This window comes from Carya illinoinensis, chromosome 13 (assembly GCF_018687715.1).
Source record: "Carya illinoinensis cultivar Pawnee chromosome 13, C.illinoinensisPawnee_v1, whole genome shotgun sequence".
Taxonomy (NCBI): Eukaryota; Viridiplantae; Streptophyta; class Magnoliopsida; order Fagales; family Juglandaceae; genus Carya; species Carya illinoinensis.
Window position 1 is genome coordinate 15,012,894 of NC_056764.1, and position 17,776 is coordinate 15,030,669.

Sequence of the window (17,776 nt, forward strand, 5' to 3'; positions counted from 1 at the left end):
TCTAACCTAATTTGGACATTCCACATTGCACTTAGTACGCTTATCGAGATTATTATTCTTGGTTATTATTCACTCCAAAAAAATGCATAATAAACTTAGTACTAAAAAATCATAAATATTCATATTAACTTACAGTGAAAATCGTTTACCAAAACTCAACCCCGAAGTGCCCCTAAAAATAATTTCACAGTTTCGAATAGGCATTTCATCTGAAATTATGAAAATGAGTTATTGCGTCATAAAATCCTAAATATTCAACTAAGTCTAGTGGCGCGGATCATAACTTATTTTGACACTTCTAACTATCTCAAACAATTAAAATCACATTTCTGGCATCATAGTGAGTGATAACACTGACTATGTTGACAAACTAAAACCTTTGCGATTAGTCGATTTGTGAAAACTTATTTTCACGATCTTCCTAAAGTCTATAGAAATTCTACCATTGAGTTTATAGCGGGCTGTTACAGATTGGGTCGTTCGATGTGCGCTCGACATGGTGCTCAAGCGAGACCCATCCAGATTGGGTCGCTCGATGTGCGCTCGAGCGACTTCTAAAAGACGGCTTGTGCTCTACTCTCACTCGACACTTCGCTCAAGCCAATGTTCCAAATCACTTAAAATTTAGGGTTTTGAGCGCCTCTTTCACTGGGGACTATAAATAGAACAGCTCTCTTATGTTCTTTGGTGTGGAGAATCAGAGCAAAAACCTTAAGGGCATCCAAGAACTTTTTAGAGCAACCTCTCTCCCAATTGGTTGATTCTCTCTTGGATAAATACATATCCACCACACTACACTCAAGATCAAACTTTATATAAGTCCATTGAAGTGGACGTGTTCATTGGTCGGAAGAGTCCGGAGCTACTGTTGATGCAGAGATCAAGAGGTTCTCGTGAGAAGCTATAAAAAGGTCGGAGTTCCGGCACTACATGCGTGTAAAGATAGAGTGGGTCACTCGTGATGTTGCAAGCCAAGTTTAGCTACTACAAAGGTTTTATAAGTGTCTTTAAATTGGTTGTAACGAACTAAAATTTCTATAATGGATTTGAGGTGGTATCTTACACACGGAGTGGTTTTAAATTTTGAAGACGTTTTTCGAATGAGTTTCCACTCCTTGATCAAAATCATTTTTTGATTATTTGTATTATTTGATTCCTTTATTAACTGTTGTTTCACTGATGTTGAAAAGACCATAAAAATTAGATTACACCTATTCACTCCCTCTAGGTGTAGTGATTGGTAGAACCACTATTTTTTCAGTGGTGACTACAAATAGTTCATCCCCCACCCCCGGCCTAGAAAAGTTAATGCATCAAAGAATTGTCCAAGAAACAGAGCATACGATTCACCACTCGGGTGGTTGTAATTTTTGTTGGGCACTTGGGTGCTTGTAATTGTATGTTGGTTTTCTAGCAGGTACTCTTTCTTATTTTTTCTCTTCCTTTTTTCCCATGAGAAATATTGTTAAAGAGCAGACAAGGATTCTTGCAGCCTACCACCTCAACTTGCAGCTTCAAAAGTTAAGATTCCTCTTTTTCTCACGTGTGGGTCCCATATGTTTGAAATAGAGAGGTGTAAAAGCAATAACGTTGAATGTAGAATTAAAACATCCCTAGTCTATAGATTAATAATCAGCCCTTTTTTTATTTTTTATTTTTTCAATCTGAACTTTTGAAATGTGGTGGTTGATGACGTGATAAAGGGCGACCGATTGTCGGTAAAGACTAAAAAATAAATAAATTGAAGTGCGTTTAAAATGAAAGGTAAAGGGACGATAAAGGGGGAGGGAATCAATTACGTTATAAGTAATCTACTCGAACTGAAGTAGTTAAACCCTCTGTTAAACACAGTAGATAAAAGATATTGTTTAGTGCAGTCACACATGGGATTTTAAAGGTCATTATTTGTTTCGAAGAATCCTTAAATCAAGTAATAATTAATGATTACCTTAATTAACAGGGGAGAAATCATGGAAAGAGCAGTTCTAAAAAATATATATATATATATATGTATTTTTGTGTATATGATTTATAATGAATAAAAATAAGAAATAGCAACCTCAATTTCGACTATTGGAATTCTGACTGGCGAGGAATGTCAAACCAAGCCCATAGATTCAATACATTCTAGCGTTTACTTGAATTTAATCATGCACGCTCTACTTTGTAATTACATTCTTAAATCATTTGTGCTTGTTTTACATATATATTGTGTTTTGACAGTTCATTACGTAAATAGGAAATCTGGACAGTTTGACGGTGCGAAACATAAATATTTCTTCAGAAAAAATAAATGAAGAGAAAACTATAAAGGATGTGAGAAAAGAAAAGAAAAGTCACAAAATATGCCACAAAAGCAAGCTGAAAATTCATCAATAATCCGTCCAAAAAAAGGGGCATCATACGTCCAGGCTAGTATGCCACATTAATAGAATACGCATACATTGTACATATATAACGTCAAATTGAGGTAGTAAGCCAAGGCTTTTTCATTCGGAAGAAAAATTTCCAATGCTTCATTTTCCGGTACTTAAAGGTGCCTTGCTTCATTTTCCGGTACTTAAAGGTGCCTGATCCGTAAGTTGAAGCAATCATGTCAACAAGAAGGCTGGACTGCATCATTACAAACAAGGAAACAGGAATGCAGGCTAAACCGATGATAGGAATGACCATCGACACTTTTTCACGGAAGATAATTAAAAGAGTAGCTGAAAAGGTTATCATCATGGTTGCAATAGAGAAGAATAGGGTGGAAAGACCTATTATCATTTTTTTGGGTAAGGATTTGATAAAATCTTCCTCTGCATAACGCGATGTGAGGATTCCCAAAAACATCAATACTGAGGTCGAGGAAGAAAAGAGAGATAGGGAATCAGCAATTATGAAGATTTTAAACAATTTTTTATGTATGAAAACCGGAAAACCTTTGTCTTGTTTGGTACCACCTGGGATGGTAAATACTGCAGCGAACATAATTGTGACAATTAGAGCGCCTACCACCGTACAAGAACGTGCGGTGTCCTTCATCCATTTCTCTCCATGTTTCATCAAGTCTTCGTGGGTTTTCGAGAACACTTGTTTAGGAGTCAAACCGTCTTTGTTTAATTCGTTCTTAAACATGGGGTTGCACAAGCGCTCTACCTCCTACATGTGGTATACAGAATCTTAGAAAGAAAGACAACAAAATATCACAAAGGGAAATTACACATTGATATTTGAAAGATTGAGAATTTGATCGAATATTTTGCATAGACGATACTTAGTGCTTCCTGATCAGGAAAAGCAAGTCTTCAACACTAATATTCCCCATACCTTGTAAGTCTTATTAATATTACCATCGCCAGCTCCTATTAGAATATGTAGTTAAAATATATACATGGAAATAAATAGATCTAAGACCAGTCCTTATCCAACCTCAAAAATCGAATATTATATTATAATCACAAACAATCTCTAACACTTTTTTTTTTCTTTTTTTTTCCAGTTTCTTTAAATTTTATATTTTATGTTTTCATTAGTTCACTTTTGTTATTAGGCCCTAGCCCATCTAAACTACTTTGTGGTGTTTGGATTTATTTTAATTCAAAGTTTCAATAAGTGGTATAACAGTAGAGTGGGGTGCTCCAAAGAAACGCCCATTATAGTACTTGCAGCATTTGACAGAAAAGTAAAAAAAGATTATAGACTAAAGGTTTGGGCAGTTGTTCTTTGGCAATAAAAGCAACTATTTTGATACTTTCGTTAGAAGTTTTTTCTTCTACTATCGATAAAAAAATGGGTTTATAAGAGCAAATTTGAGGTTAATTTAGAGACTAAGCAAACTGAAGTTAGTTCTATTACGACCTCTCAGGAAACCAGCTTGTGTTGGATAATGCATGGTGGCCCGACCCCAGTTAGTCCAACCCATGCTGTAGTCCCTATCACCGAGATTAGTTCAAGGTATCAACATATGTGACTCTAATGTAAATAATGCTACTCAGCAAACCACTGCATGCACAGCACAGCATACCATTGCACCTTTAGAAGAATCGAAACAAAATGGAAATAAGCACTACAGAGTACAGTTGTGGATAAAGTTCTCTAATATGCTGTAACAAACTTTCATTCTTTGATTCCTTCTTTGATTCCCTTGTAAAGTCTATATATAGACCACTATTTTACATAATGAGATACGATGGAAGAATTTTCTTCAAATCTGTTTCTCTAACATGATATCAGAGCCCTTTGACTTAGCTAGTCTCTTTGATCTATGGCCACTTCCTCTTCTCCCTCCCCACCCTCTATTCCATCTTCCTTCTCCCATATAGTCACCACAAAACTCACTATACAGAATTATCTTCTCTAGAAGGTCCAAACATCGGCTTATTATGTTGATGGCACTCTACCAAGTCCTCCCAAGTTTATATCTGATAATCCTGAGCAACCCCACAAACCCAATCCTGCCTTTTCTTTCTGGAAATGCACAAACCAACTGGTCTTAAGTGTGTTGTTTTCCTCTCTCTGAGATTCCATTTTGGGTCATGTAATGTCTTCCACCACTGCCCAAGATCTATGGAACTCCTTGGCCTCCATGTTCTCCTCTCATTCCCAGGCCAAAGAATTTCAGCTTAGGTTTCAAGTTACAAATCTCTCTAGAGATGAACAATCTATCTCGGATTATTTTGGAAAAGTATGCCTGCTTGCCGACTCTCTGGCAGCCACTGGTAATGCCATCTTCGAGAAGGAACTTGTCTCTTACCTTCTCAATGGTTTAAGTCCTTCCTATGAGTCTTTTATCACCTTTGTCACCACGAGCAAAACCATTGACCTCTCCCATAATGTCAAAATCAATGCATCTTCACCTGATTTTTCTACTACTATCAGCTCAGCAAACTCTTATCATGGTCATGGCTCTTCTTGTAATGGCAAACTTGACCGTGGATGAGGAAGAGCAACATCCAATACTCGATCCTTCACTCCTAACAATTGCACCCAGCAAACTAGCACGCAACAACCTACTTGTCAAGTATGTAACAAGTATGGCCACTTTGCACTTCAATGTAGGCACATGTTTAATCACTCCTATCAGTTTGAGTCATCTGCTCATTCCACTGCTTTGAATAATTTCTCTGCTAATTACAAAGGCCCAAGTTCACCTTTAGATAATATCTGGTACCCTAACTCAGCAGCAACACACCACATCACCAACGATTTTTCTAACTTGAATTTGTCCTCAGAGCTATATACTATTGGTGAGACCATTCGCGTTGGAGATGGCACGAGTCTTCCTATTCACAATCACAGTGAATCCTCTCTATCTACTTCCTCCTCCCCATTTCTTCTTCAAAATTTGCTTCATGTCCCTTCCATTACAAAAAACCTCATATCTATTCATCGTTTTTGTATCGATAACAATTGCTTTTTTGAATTTCACTCCTCTCACTTCTCTATGAAGGATTCACTGACCAAGAAAACCCTCCTAACTGGTCCAACTTGTAATGGCCTCTATATGTTTCCAGCCACTAGCAATTCCTCTTCCATTGCAAATGTAAGCAAGACCACCTTACTTGATCAATGGCATCACCGGATGGGTCACCCTTCCTTAGCTCTCGTCAATCGTATTTGGCACAACCAATGTTTGTCCTTTTGCCCCACCCAAGATGTCTTCAAATGTCCAGACTGTCCACTAGCAAAGTCTCACCAATTACCTTTTTCTCCTAGTCAGGCCATCTACAATATGCACTTAGCTCTAGTTTGTTCTGATCTCTGGGGTCCAGCCCCTTATGTATCTCGGTTGGGCTTCAAATATTATATTTCTTTTGTTGATCATTTCACCCGATATACTTGGTTATTTCCAATTAACCAAAATTTGATGCCATCCATATATTCTCTAAATTTTTACCATTTGTTGAAAGACTATTTAAGCTCAAGTTACTTAATCTTCAAACCGATGGAGGTGGTGAGTTCAAACCCATCACCTCCATGTGTCAAAAACTTGGAGTTAACCATTGTCTCTCATATCCACACACTCATCAACAAAACGGGTTTGTCAAAAGAAACCACCGTCATATAAATGAAAATGGGCTTGCCCTCTTGGCCCAAGCATCGCTTCCCTTCACATATTGGGCTGATGCCTTTGAGACTGCCATTTATCTCATAAACAAGCTTCCCACCCCAACTCTCCAAAATCAATCTCCATTTTCCATGGTTTACAAAAGTGATCCTGATTATAATTTCTTAAAATTTTTTGGCTGTCAATGTTGGCCCAACTTAAGACCATATCTCTCCCATAAATTAAAATTTCGGTCCACACCCTATTTATTTCTTGGATACAATTCATCACATAAGGGTTACAAATGTTTAGATCTAGCTACAAATTGAATGTTTATCTCATAGGATGTCACATTTCATGAGTCCTTTTTTCCTCTTGCATAGACACGGCCCACCATTCCCTCTCACCCTCCCACTCAACTTCAAACGGTGTTTCCTATTTTTCCAACATCTCTTTTTGGCTTGCTTCCCACTTCTACATCCAATCCAAACCCATCTTCACCCACACACTCCCTCCTCGGCCCAGGCCCATAGTCTCCTTCACAAATATCTTCTACGCCCCCTTCTTCAACCTCCCGACAATAAAATTCATCAAACACTTCATCTGCTTCTCCTCAAACTTCATCTCCACCCATACTCATTCCACCTAGGTCCCCTATAATCACCAGAGCCAAAACTAATTCATCTCATCCCAAATTCTTCACCGATGGAACTATGATCTATCCACCTAGGCAATGTCTCACTACTAGTGTAACTACTCCAGATGACCCATCAAGCTATTCAGTTGCCTACAAATTTTCTGATTGGCATCATGCCATGCAAACTGAATATAAAGCCTTACTTCATAATAATACCTAGACTTTGGTCTCTCCTCCACCCAATTCCAACATCCTTGGTTGTCGGTGGGTTTATCGTATCAAAACTAATGAAAATGGCTATTTTCAAAGAAGGAAAGCCAGATTAGTTGCCAAAGGCTTTCATCAACAGCCTGGCATAGACTACCACAAGAACTTATGCCCCATGGTCAAACCAACAACGATTCAACTTATTCTGTCCATTGCAGTCTCTCATGGTTGGCCTCTGCACTAGCTAGACATTGAAAATGCCTTCTTACATTGTACTCTAGCTGATGAAGTTTTCATGCAGCAGCCTCAAGGTTTTGTAAGTTCTATTCCGAATTTGTGTGCAAACTTAACAAGGCTATCTACAGCCTCAAGCAGAAGCCAAGAGCTTCATTTGCTAGCTCGGCTCATGGTTAACTGAGTATGGTTTCTTAACCTCTAAAGCTGATCCTTCTCTCTTTATACTCAGTCATGGTGATACTCGTGTGTTTCTTCTTGTTTGTTTCGATGACATTGTCATCACTGCTTCAAAATCTTCTGTCATAAATACCTTAATTCATGATTTGAGCATTACCTTTCTAGTTCATGACTTAGGTAAACTCTATTTTTTTCTGGGTTTCAAAATTGATTATAACTTAGATGGTCTATTACTTTCTCTAAGAAAATACATCAACATATGTGACTCTAATGTAAATAATGCCACTCAACAAACCACTGCATGCATAGCACAACATACCATTACACCTTTAGAAGAATCGAAACAGAATGGAAATAAGCACTTATGAGCACAGTTGTAGATAAAGTTCTCAACTATGTTGCAAGAAACTTTTATTCTTTGATTCCCTTGTAAAGTCTATATATAGACCACTAGTTTATATAATGAGATACGATGGAAGAATTTCCTTCAAATTTGTTTCTCTAACACAAGGGACAATCCTTCTGCTCCTCTGGTTGATTCAGGGGACACTCAGTTTTGCTGAACCAATTGAGAATATATAGGTTGTTACTTGTTACTATCCAACAACCTCTTATAATGTTTTGCCAATGTGGGATATAGCCGATTTTAGTTTATTTTCTATGTTGGCTAGTTATCTTAACTTGGATTCTAGCATAGCTATCCCTGAAGATGATATGAAAGCATTGAAAGCTCACTTGTTAGATTTTGAAATTGTGGTGTCTGTAGCCAAGAAGACAAGTAAACTCATTACCCACATTACATGTATTGTTCCTAACACAAAAATCCAGATTATATTTTAATGAACTTTGTTTTGATTTGATATGTATGAGGCATTGCCAATCATGGCACATTGCTTCATTAAACATTTGCTTCATACCTATAAGCTGCCTTTAATTGCTTTGCTTGAGCCTATGGTTCCTCTCTTTAAACCTACTATGATTGGTAAAAGATTGGGCTTGCCTCAAGTTTTCTTATAAGTATAGTGGCAGCAAAATTTGGAGTTGTGCTAAAGTTGATTTCTCTATTTTTGTCATCCTTTCCTCTAAGTAGCATCTTACTTCCTCTGCAAATTGGTGTGGTATTAATGCTATTTTCTCTATTGTGTATGTGAAGTGTAATTACCTACTTCGAAGGTCTTCTTGGGATTCCCTTGTGACTTTGAAACCTTCTGCTAGCCCTTGGTTAGTGGGAGGGGTCTTCAATATTATTAAGTTTGATGATAAAAAGCTTGTTGGCGCTCCTATTCCTTACTCTGCTAAATCAGATTTCATTAATTTTATTAATAATAACTCCCATTATGATATTCCTTTCTGGGGTTCTAAGTTCACTTGGTCTTGTAAGAGAGATGACACTTACGCCTTGGAGCAACTTGACCGTGCGTTTGTTAACTAGCTATCTTTGGCCCCTTTGGCCTTCAATTCCCTCAGGTTATCCACACTGCCATCTTGAGAAAAACCACTCCGACTACTCCACCTATTAATTGAGAACAATTATGCCTCCAAATTTGAGCCCTCCTCTTTTAAGTTCCAAAGGATGTTGACCAAATGCCCTTATCTCCTTGACTTTTGTCTTTTAATTGGAGTGAACCTTGCCATCATAGTGGCCTTAACAAACTCAATTTCAAACTTAAGCACCTGAAAATTGCTTTAAAAGATTGATTTTGCTTTTGTAACATATTCTAAAAGCTAGTTGATTTATGTGACAAAATTTAGGTTTTTGAAATTCTTTTCAACTCGGATCAAAATATTTTGCAAAATATTGAAAAAGAATATGAAACATTTTGCTCCAAGAAGAAGTGTTCTTATAAACAAAAGTCAAGAATTCAATAGTTAGTAGAGGGTGATGAAAGTACTAAAATTTTCCATCAAATAGTTGCCCATAAGAGGAGAAAAGTTTTGTTGTGAAACGTATGGCAATTATGATGAATAGTATGGAAAATCAAATAGAGAGAAAGCAAGAAAAACACACAGATTTAATGTGGTTAGGCCTACATCCACAGGAGCGAGCGGCGGCTAAAATTCACTATTGAAAAAGTAGGGTTACATCATATGCAATTAGACTCACCCTAGCCATACAAGATATTAGAAAATTTCTGAAATACCCCTGTATCGAACCAAAACGACGACATCTACCTACTTTCTCTATATACGTGTTCTACTCAATATGAGCCACATACTATAAAAATCTCCACCTTGGTGAATATCCACCTCTTAGGAGAATAAAGAAAAACATAACCTGGAACTCCACCTAGGACAATAGGTTGGGACATCTCGCATCTAGCACCTAGAGACATTAATCAAGTCCAAGCAATGCTTGAACTTATCTGTGGTAATAGGCTTTATCAACATGTCTGCTGCATTCTCAGAAGTGTGAACTTTCTCAAACAAAAATTCACCAAAAGAAACCAATTCCCTGATCCTGTGAAACCTCACATCTATGTGCTTGGTCCTTGCATGATACACCTGATTCTTTGACAAATAAATGGCACTTTGACTATCACAATGCAACTGAACTCCACCTTGTTGAACACTCAGCTTCTTGACCAACCTTGTAAGCCACAATGCTTCCTTGGCAACCTTAACCACTATCATATACTCTAACTCAGTAGTAGATAGTGCAAATAGAGATTGAACTACGGACCTCCAACATGAGTGAATACATAACCTGTGGTCGACCACCTATCATCCAAGTCCCCTGCATAGTTTGCATCCACATATCCCACAATTGAAGGATCACCTTGTTGTCTGCCAAACATGATGCCATAGTCTAAGTACCCCTCAAGTATCTGAAAATCCACTTGATTGTATCCCAATGTTGTCATCTTGGATTTGATAGAAATTTGCTCACCACACTGACAGCTTGTGCCAAATTTGGTCTTGTACAAATCATAGCATACATCAAGCACCCCACTGCACTGGTATATGGAACCTTTGACATGTCTTAAACTTCAATATCTATCTTTGGGCACTGAGCGGTAGACAATCTAAAGTGATTTGTCAAAGGTGTACTCACTGGTTTTGCATTATCCATGCTAAACCTCTCTAACACCCTCTCAACATAGCCATGCTGAGATAACCATAATCTCCTGGAAGCTCTGTCCTTGCAAATCTCCATTCCATAAATCTTCTTGGCAACACCCAAATCCTTTATGTCAAATTCTTGACTCAACAAAGTCTTCAACTTGTTGACCTCACTCATACTCTTCGCAGCAATCAATATATCATCCACATAAAGTAATAGAAAAATAAATGAATCATCATCAAGGCTTTTCACATAAACACAAAAATCATACTCACATCTCCTATAGCCAATCCGGATCATGTAGGAGTCAAATCGCTTGTACCACTACCTCGAAGACTACTTTAGCCCATAAAGTGATTTCTTCAATTTACAGACCAAGTGTTCCTATTCAGGCTAACTGAACCCTTCTGGCTATACCATGTAAATCTATTCCTCCAAATCAATAAAGAAAATCTATCTTTACATCCATCTGCTCTAATTGCATATCAAAATGCACTATCAAACCCAATACTACCCTAATGGAAGTGTGTCTGACCACAGGAGAAAATATCTCATCATAGTCAACCCCTTTCCTCTATGAGAACTCTTTGCTACAAGATGAGCCTTGAACTTTTCTCCCTCTTTTTTTGATATTGCTTCTTTCTTCTTATACACCTATTTGCATCTTATCACTCTCTTCGCCTCTGGAAGCTCCACTAACTCCCTTGTCTGGTTCTTATGTAGAGACTCCATCTTCTCCACCATAGCACCCATCCATCTACTTTCTCCGGGCTGTGTACTGCCTCTTGAAAAGTAGTAGGATCCTTGCTACTAGTAATGAGTGCATAAGAAACCAAATCTTCAAAACCATACCTGGTAGGTGGCCTGATAGTGTGTATAGGCCTATCTGTAGCAATAGTGTGATGTTGCTGATCTCTTGAGCTAGAATTCTCTGCATTCTGAACATTGTTATCTCTACCATGGTTCTCTAGCTCCACCTGCACCACATGCTCATTGTTGCTACAATTTCTGGTATATGTTTCTCTTCTTCCTTAGTACGCTACAACATGGCTTTCTCATCAAAAACCACGTCTCTACTGATCACCACCTTGTTTGCCTTCAAATCCTAGAGCTTGAAGTCTTTTACCCCTTTCTAATACTCCAGAAAGATAAATTGTCTGGACTTCGCATCAAGCTTCAATCTCTCATCACTAGAAACATGCACGTAGGCTGGACGTCCAAACACTCTCAAACCAGAGTAGTCTACCGCATTGCCTATCCACACCTCATTTGCTACTTTCTCATCTAATGCTTTCCCTAGGTGATCTATTAATTAAGAAACATGCCATTTTCACTACTTCTGCCTTGAAGTTCTTTGCAAGTCCTGCATTCAATCTGAGACACCGAACTCTTTCAGCTATTATTATGTTCATCATTTCCACTACATTGTTCTGTTGTGGTGTCTTGCATATTGTGAAGTGTCTTTTTATCCCATGCTACTAACACAACTCCATGAATGTTGAATCTGTGTACTCAATACCATTATCAGACCTGAAGCATTTGATCTTCATCCCTGTCTGGTTTTCTACTTCAGCTTTCCACAACTTGAACTTGACAAACGTTTCTGACTTGTGCTGTATGAAGTACACCCATACCTTTTGAGAGTAGTCATCAATAAAACTCATGAAATACATATGTCCCCCTCATGACGCTACCCTTACTGCCCCCCAAACAGCTGTATAAATATAGTCAAGAATTCCCTCTGTCTTGTGTATGCCTATCTTGAACTGTACCCTATTCTGTTTTCCAAGAACATACCTGTAGAAATCAAGCTTGTATGTTTTGACACCCTTCAATAGATTTCTCTTATGAAGCTCCATCATCCCAAGCTTACCCATATGACTTAACCGCATATGCCACAAGATTGTACAATCTAACTCAGACTCTGCAGCTACAACTCTACCTACAACTATGGTACCTTGCAGTGTATAAATATTTCCAGATAGTTTATGCCCCTTCATCACTGTTAAGACACCTTTACTCACCTTCATTACTCCACTTGCATACTTATAACTATACCCATTACAATTTAAAGTGCCCAATGAAATCAGATTCTTCCTTAGATCTGGTATATGTCTAACATCACACAATGTTCTAATAACATCATTAAACATTTTAATTCTAATATTTCCTATTCCAACAACTTTGTATGATGCATCATTACCCATTAGAATAGAACCAGAATTTACGAACCTGTAGGTGTAAAACCAATCTTTATTGGTTGTCATGTGATAAGAGCATGTTGAATCCAGAATCCAAGAATTTGGGAGATGATCTGAACTGGATAAAATAGAAAGCATATCCCCACCACCGCTCTCTGAGTCTTCTTCTTACACTACATTCGTAGAGTTTGATGGACCCTTTTTATTCTATGTATTCCCCTTCTTTTTCTCTGGACAATCTTATTTTATATGCCCATTTTTCCCGCACTTAAAACATTGTATGTCCTTTCTCTTCCTGGATTTAGACTGAGCTTTATTGTTACTCAATCCGCTCCGGGACTTGTTTCTCCCACATTCATTGTTACCCCTCACCACAAGCCCTTCACCTTGTGAATTCTCATCATTGACTTTCTTCCTCTGATGAAAACCTAATTGAGCACTTGTAATCTCATCCAATTCAAAAGGTTTTTTCCCCCACATCAGAGTTATAACCAAATTTTCGTACGTAGGAGAAGTAGGTAGGGAATTCAGTAACATCAACACCTTGTCTTTGTCTTCGAAATTCACATCAACTCGCTTCAAATCACCAATAATCTGATTGAACACATCGATATGCTGGTTCAGATCTGAACCCTCGATCGTCTTAAGACCATACAATTTCTTCTTAAGATAAAGCTTGTTCATCAATGACTTGGACAAATACCAACTTTCCAATTTCAACCAAATTGCTGCCGGTGATTCCTCAACCATGACATGATACATAGCGTCATCAGCCAGACAAAGCCTGATAGTTGCCACAGCCTTTGCTTCCAGTTCCTTTCAATCTATGTCATCCATGCCTTCTAGTTGCTTTTTGTATAATGCCTTCACCATGCCCTACTATACTGACAAATCCTTGACCCTCCTCTGCCATAATCCAAAATTTTCAGGTCCAACGAACTTGACCATGTTGAACTTCACAGAAGAGATCCCAGACATCATGACCTGAGCTCTTCAAACATCCACACAGATTTAACGTGTGGCAATTATGATGAATAGAATGAAAAATCAAAGAGAAAGAAAGCAAGAAAAACACACAAATTTAACGTGATTCAGCAGTATACCTACATCCACAAGAGCGAGTGGCAGCTAAAATTCACTATCGAAAAAGTAGGGTTACATCATATTTATTTAAACTAATCCTAGCCATACAGAGGTATTAGAAAATTCTTGAAATACCTCCGTACCATACCGGAATGGCAGCATCTGCCTGCTTTCTTTGTATACGTATTCCACTCAATATGAGCCACATGCTACAACAAGCTTTTATCACTTCTCTCACTCTTCCTTATGGTTCTTCTTCCTCCGAATTAACACTTCTTTATCATAACGCAGCTATGGAGTACTTCTGAGCCCAACTAATAGTCGAGCTTGTTCATGATGCCTCTCCTTTGCTTGACTTCATTCCCAACCTTTTCTCGGATACCGAGAATGGCGTCTTAGTTAACCCCCTACCTTTGCTTAACCCCCAACCTTTGCTTAACCCCCAACCTTTGCTTAACCCCCAACTCATTGGAGGAAGTTAAGCAAGTTGTTTCTAGCATCCCCATGGACTCACCCCCAAGTTCGAACGGTTTCTTGTCTTCGTTTTATTTGGCTTGTTGATCTATTATTCACCTTGATCTTTATGAGGCTATTATTGATTTTTTTTTTTTCATAGGGGTACTCTTCCACCCCCTTTTAAGCACTCCTTCATCACTTTGATTTCCAAAATTGACTAACCCTCTTCTATATCTAATTTGAGACCAATATATGCTTGTGCCCAATCTCTTAAAAAATAATTTCCAAGATTTTGGCCTTTGTTTAGGCATATCTCAGCCTTTTTGAATGCATTTGTTGCAGGATGTACCATTTCTAATTGCATTTTCATGACTCATGGACTGACTCACAACCTTTTGAGGCAAGTTAGGGGTAACAATGTCCTCCTTAAGGTTGACATGACCAAAGTTTAGCAGAGATGTGATTTTGTTAATTCAGCATTGCTTCAGTAATCCTACCTTTTCTATGTGTCTTAATGGTACTCACAATATTTTACTTACAATGGGGGCCTTCACTAAGGCGGTTCCTTATCCCTCTGCTCTTCATTCTTAGTGAAGAGCTTTTAAGTAGAGGTCTCAACCATATCATGGAGGTTAGCCATACAACTCCTTATGCCATTCCTTGTGATCGTACCTATATCTCTCACATTCTATTTTTCAATAATCTTTTAATTTTCACTAATGGTTCCAAGAATAGCCTTCACACTCTTATGGAGTTTATTAATCATTATGAGGCTATATCTTGGAAGACATGAAAACCTTCTAGAAGTGTGTTCATATTGCATAAGAATGTGTCCCATGCCAGAAAGCACATCATTGAGGCCACTACTGGCTTTAGAGAAGGCAAGTTTCCCCCCACATACCTTGGAGCTCCCTTGTCTTATTGCAAAATTCTTATATTTGCTTATGATTCCATCATTTCCAAAATTAATAAGAAAGTTGCCGGTTGGAAAAGGCGCCTTTTGTCCTCTTAGGGTAAACTCACTTTACTCAAATTTGTGCTTTCTTCTATTCCTAGCCATATTCTCTCGGTCTTTAACCCTCCAAAAAAAAGTGATCAATTCCATTCATAAACCTTTTACTAATTTTTTCCGGAGGGAAGTTGATGGTCATTCTAAGAAACATTGGGCATCTTGGACTCATATTCTCCGCCCATCTTCTGAAGGTGATTTGGGTATTCAAAATTTACATGATACTCTAAAAGCTCTTCATAGTAAACTTGCTTGGGATTTTCTGAGGTCTGATTCCATTTGAGCTAGTTTCTTATATCATATATATGTGCAAAATGCACATTCTCTTAACCACATCAAGGCTAGACCTTGTCATTCTAGCTCCCGGAAAAATATTTGTAAATTCATGCATGTCATTCCAAAGAGAGCTAATAGAAAATCCGTGAAGGAGAGCCTTAAGTTTTTGACATGATAACTGGTCTCTATTGGTTCTCTCCCATAAAGGCTCCCGTGTTTTTATTCCCACCCTGCAATTAAAGGGTGTATGTTCCTCTTCAGGTTGGATTTGGGATTAAGTTTCTAGGCTTGGGGATCTCTCTCTTCCAGGAGCTTAGAAAATTTCCCATTACTCTCAAATATGGTTATAATATTAGAATTTGGAAGCAATTCTTGGATGGTCACTTTTCCACTAATTCAGCATAGAACTTACTTAGAGACCATTCCCCCACTTTTCCTTTTGCTTTTGCCTGTGAAAATCTCCATTTTTATTTGGAAACTTTGGCTTAATGGTACCCCTCTTGATGACAAGATTCAGATGTGTGGAATCTCTATAGCTTCTAATTAAGTGCAATTGTTGTGTTGTTGGCTCTAAGGAAAGTGCTAATCATCTCTTTTTCGATTATACCGTCAGTGGCACAGTTTGGCATTACTTATATTGAATTTTTGGCTACACTCCTCCTTCCTCTTATAATTGGAAAACTAGAGCTATCCGTTATGGTGGTTTACGTTTTAGGGCTCTGATCAATTGCACTTGACTGCTTCTCTTTTACCCATCCTCATTTGTTAGGAGATTTGGCTTGCCAGGAATAAAGCCCTTTTTGAGAATATCCAATTAAGTTAGCTCTTAATTCTATTGTTCACAAAGTTAAAACTTGGTTGAGATATCTTAACCCTATTTTCAAACCTAAACTGCTTGCATCTAGATTTAATATGTCTACCTTGGACTCTCTACATATTCCCTCCTGTTCTCACTGTTAGGTCTAAAAGGCATTTTTTTGGTCAAATGGATCCCCTCATTTTGGCTCTCTTAAGATGAATACTGATGGCGTTTCTTATTGTGGAGAGTTTTACATTCCTACGATGGTTCTTTAAAGAATTTTATTGCTGGGTTTTGTTCATTTTTGAGAGTTGTTACTAATATTTTTGCTGAATTGTTGGATTTGAAGATGAGTCTTACTTTATGTTATCAACTTAGCACTACTAACCTTGATATGGAGACTAATTCTCTTCTTATTGTTAATTGGCTAAATAATAGTTGCCCTCCCCCTTGGTCTTATTCTAACATTTGGGATGATATTCTTCAGTTTAAACTATTTTTCCCTTTTAGTATCTTTCATGCATGTCTATAGAGAAGGTAATGCCTTGGCTGAATACGGTCAGTTTCTCTTCTCTCATTGAGATTATTCCTAAGCATATGATTGGTCTTTTCTCGATGGAACGTGAAGATATTCTCTCGTTTTGTCATTAATATTTAACACTTTGAAATCTTGGTTTGAATGTATTTAGTTTGGACTTATTAAATTTTAGGAGCCTATTGCTGAGTACTCATTCTATAACGCTTTCCTCTTCTTTGTATGAGGTATTCATCCACCATAAGTGTGGGCTTATAAATCAATAAAATAGAGATATCGTTTTTTTATTATTATTTTAAAAAATAGTTTATAATGGAAAGAGTAAAGAAATCTAAATAGGCTAATTAATGAATTAAAGTATACCGGTACCCAAGAAATATAAAGTCGGAGAACTGACCTTAAACCATTGTAATTCTCTTTGCATCTGTAAAGCTGCACCTCTTATGTAATCAAGTGGAGTGGAAGCTGTTAACATCCCTGCTATATGTAATATGTTGTTGCTGAAGTTATCTCGAGCTGATATTATTATTTTGATCTCTTTCGGTCCCAACCCGTATATAAGGCGAAAGATTTCAGGTCGTCGATGTTGGACGGCAGACATAAATATGTTTCTTCTTTCACTATCACGGATCGACAAAAGCTCTGGATTTTCTTTCATTACAAGATAAACAAACTCAAAGATGCCTGCCCTAATAGCACTGAAGATCGCTTGCGAAAGGCCACTTTCTGCCCCGAGTTGGGCAAGGAACGGTTTGTTAAGCTCCTTATACTCGAAGAACATATTATGCAGAAGTTGTTGGGATTGGAGGTGGAGAAACTTAATTTCATATAGATGCTTAAATCCTTTGACAATACCGAAGGTCAGAAACATCGTCAATTTAACTGGATGAAAATATTATAAATAGCTAGAAGACAAAACATAAAGAAGAATAAAAAAGTTTCAGAAATCATATTAATGGAATGGAATTAATATACGTACGTACCCAAGAGGCCGGTTAGGAGTCTTGTAATTGTATCTGGTTGGCCCGGTGGTATAATTGACACTGTAAAGTAAATAATAATTTACT

At 37.7% G+C, this 17,776-nt stretch overlaps 1 protein-coding gene across 9 annotated transcripts in view; it reads right to left on the reverse strand.

Moving 5' to 3' along the window:
• Positions 1-2,346: 2,346 nt before the first annotated feature.
• The window catches only part of LOC122292158, a 33,276-nt gene continuing 17,846 nt past the window's right edge, over positions 2,347-17,776 (reverse strand). For 6 of the 9 annotated variants that reach the window (XM_043100388.1, XM_043100385.1, XM_043100382.1 and 3 more), the window contains 3 exons: positions 17,693-17,752; positions 17,107-17,591; positions 2,347-3,144 (listed from right to left, as the gene is read on the reverse strand). In XM_043100388.1, the coding sequence (XP_042956322.1) occupies positions 2,461-3,144; positions 17,107-17,591; positions 17,693-17,752 (1,229 nt within the window). In that variant the 3' untranslated portion in view covers positions 2,347-2,460. Of the gene's footprint in view, positions 3,145-3,174; positions 3,918-17,106; positions 17,592-17,692; positions 17,753-17,776 lie in introns of those variants that run through there. The other 3 variants (XM_043100389.1, XM_043100387.1, XM_043100390.1) reach the window with 2 other exon arrangements.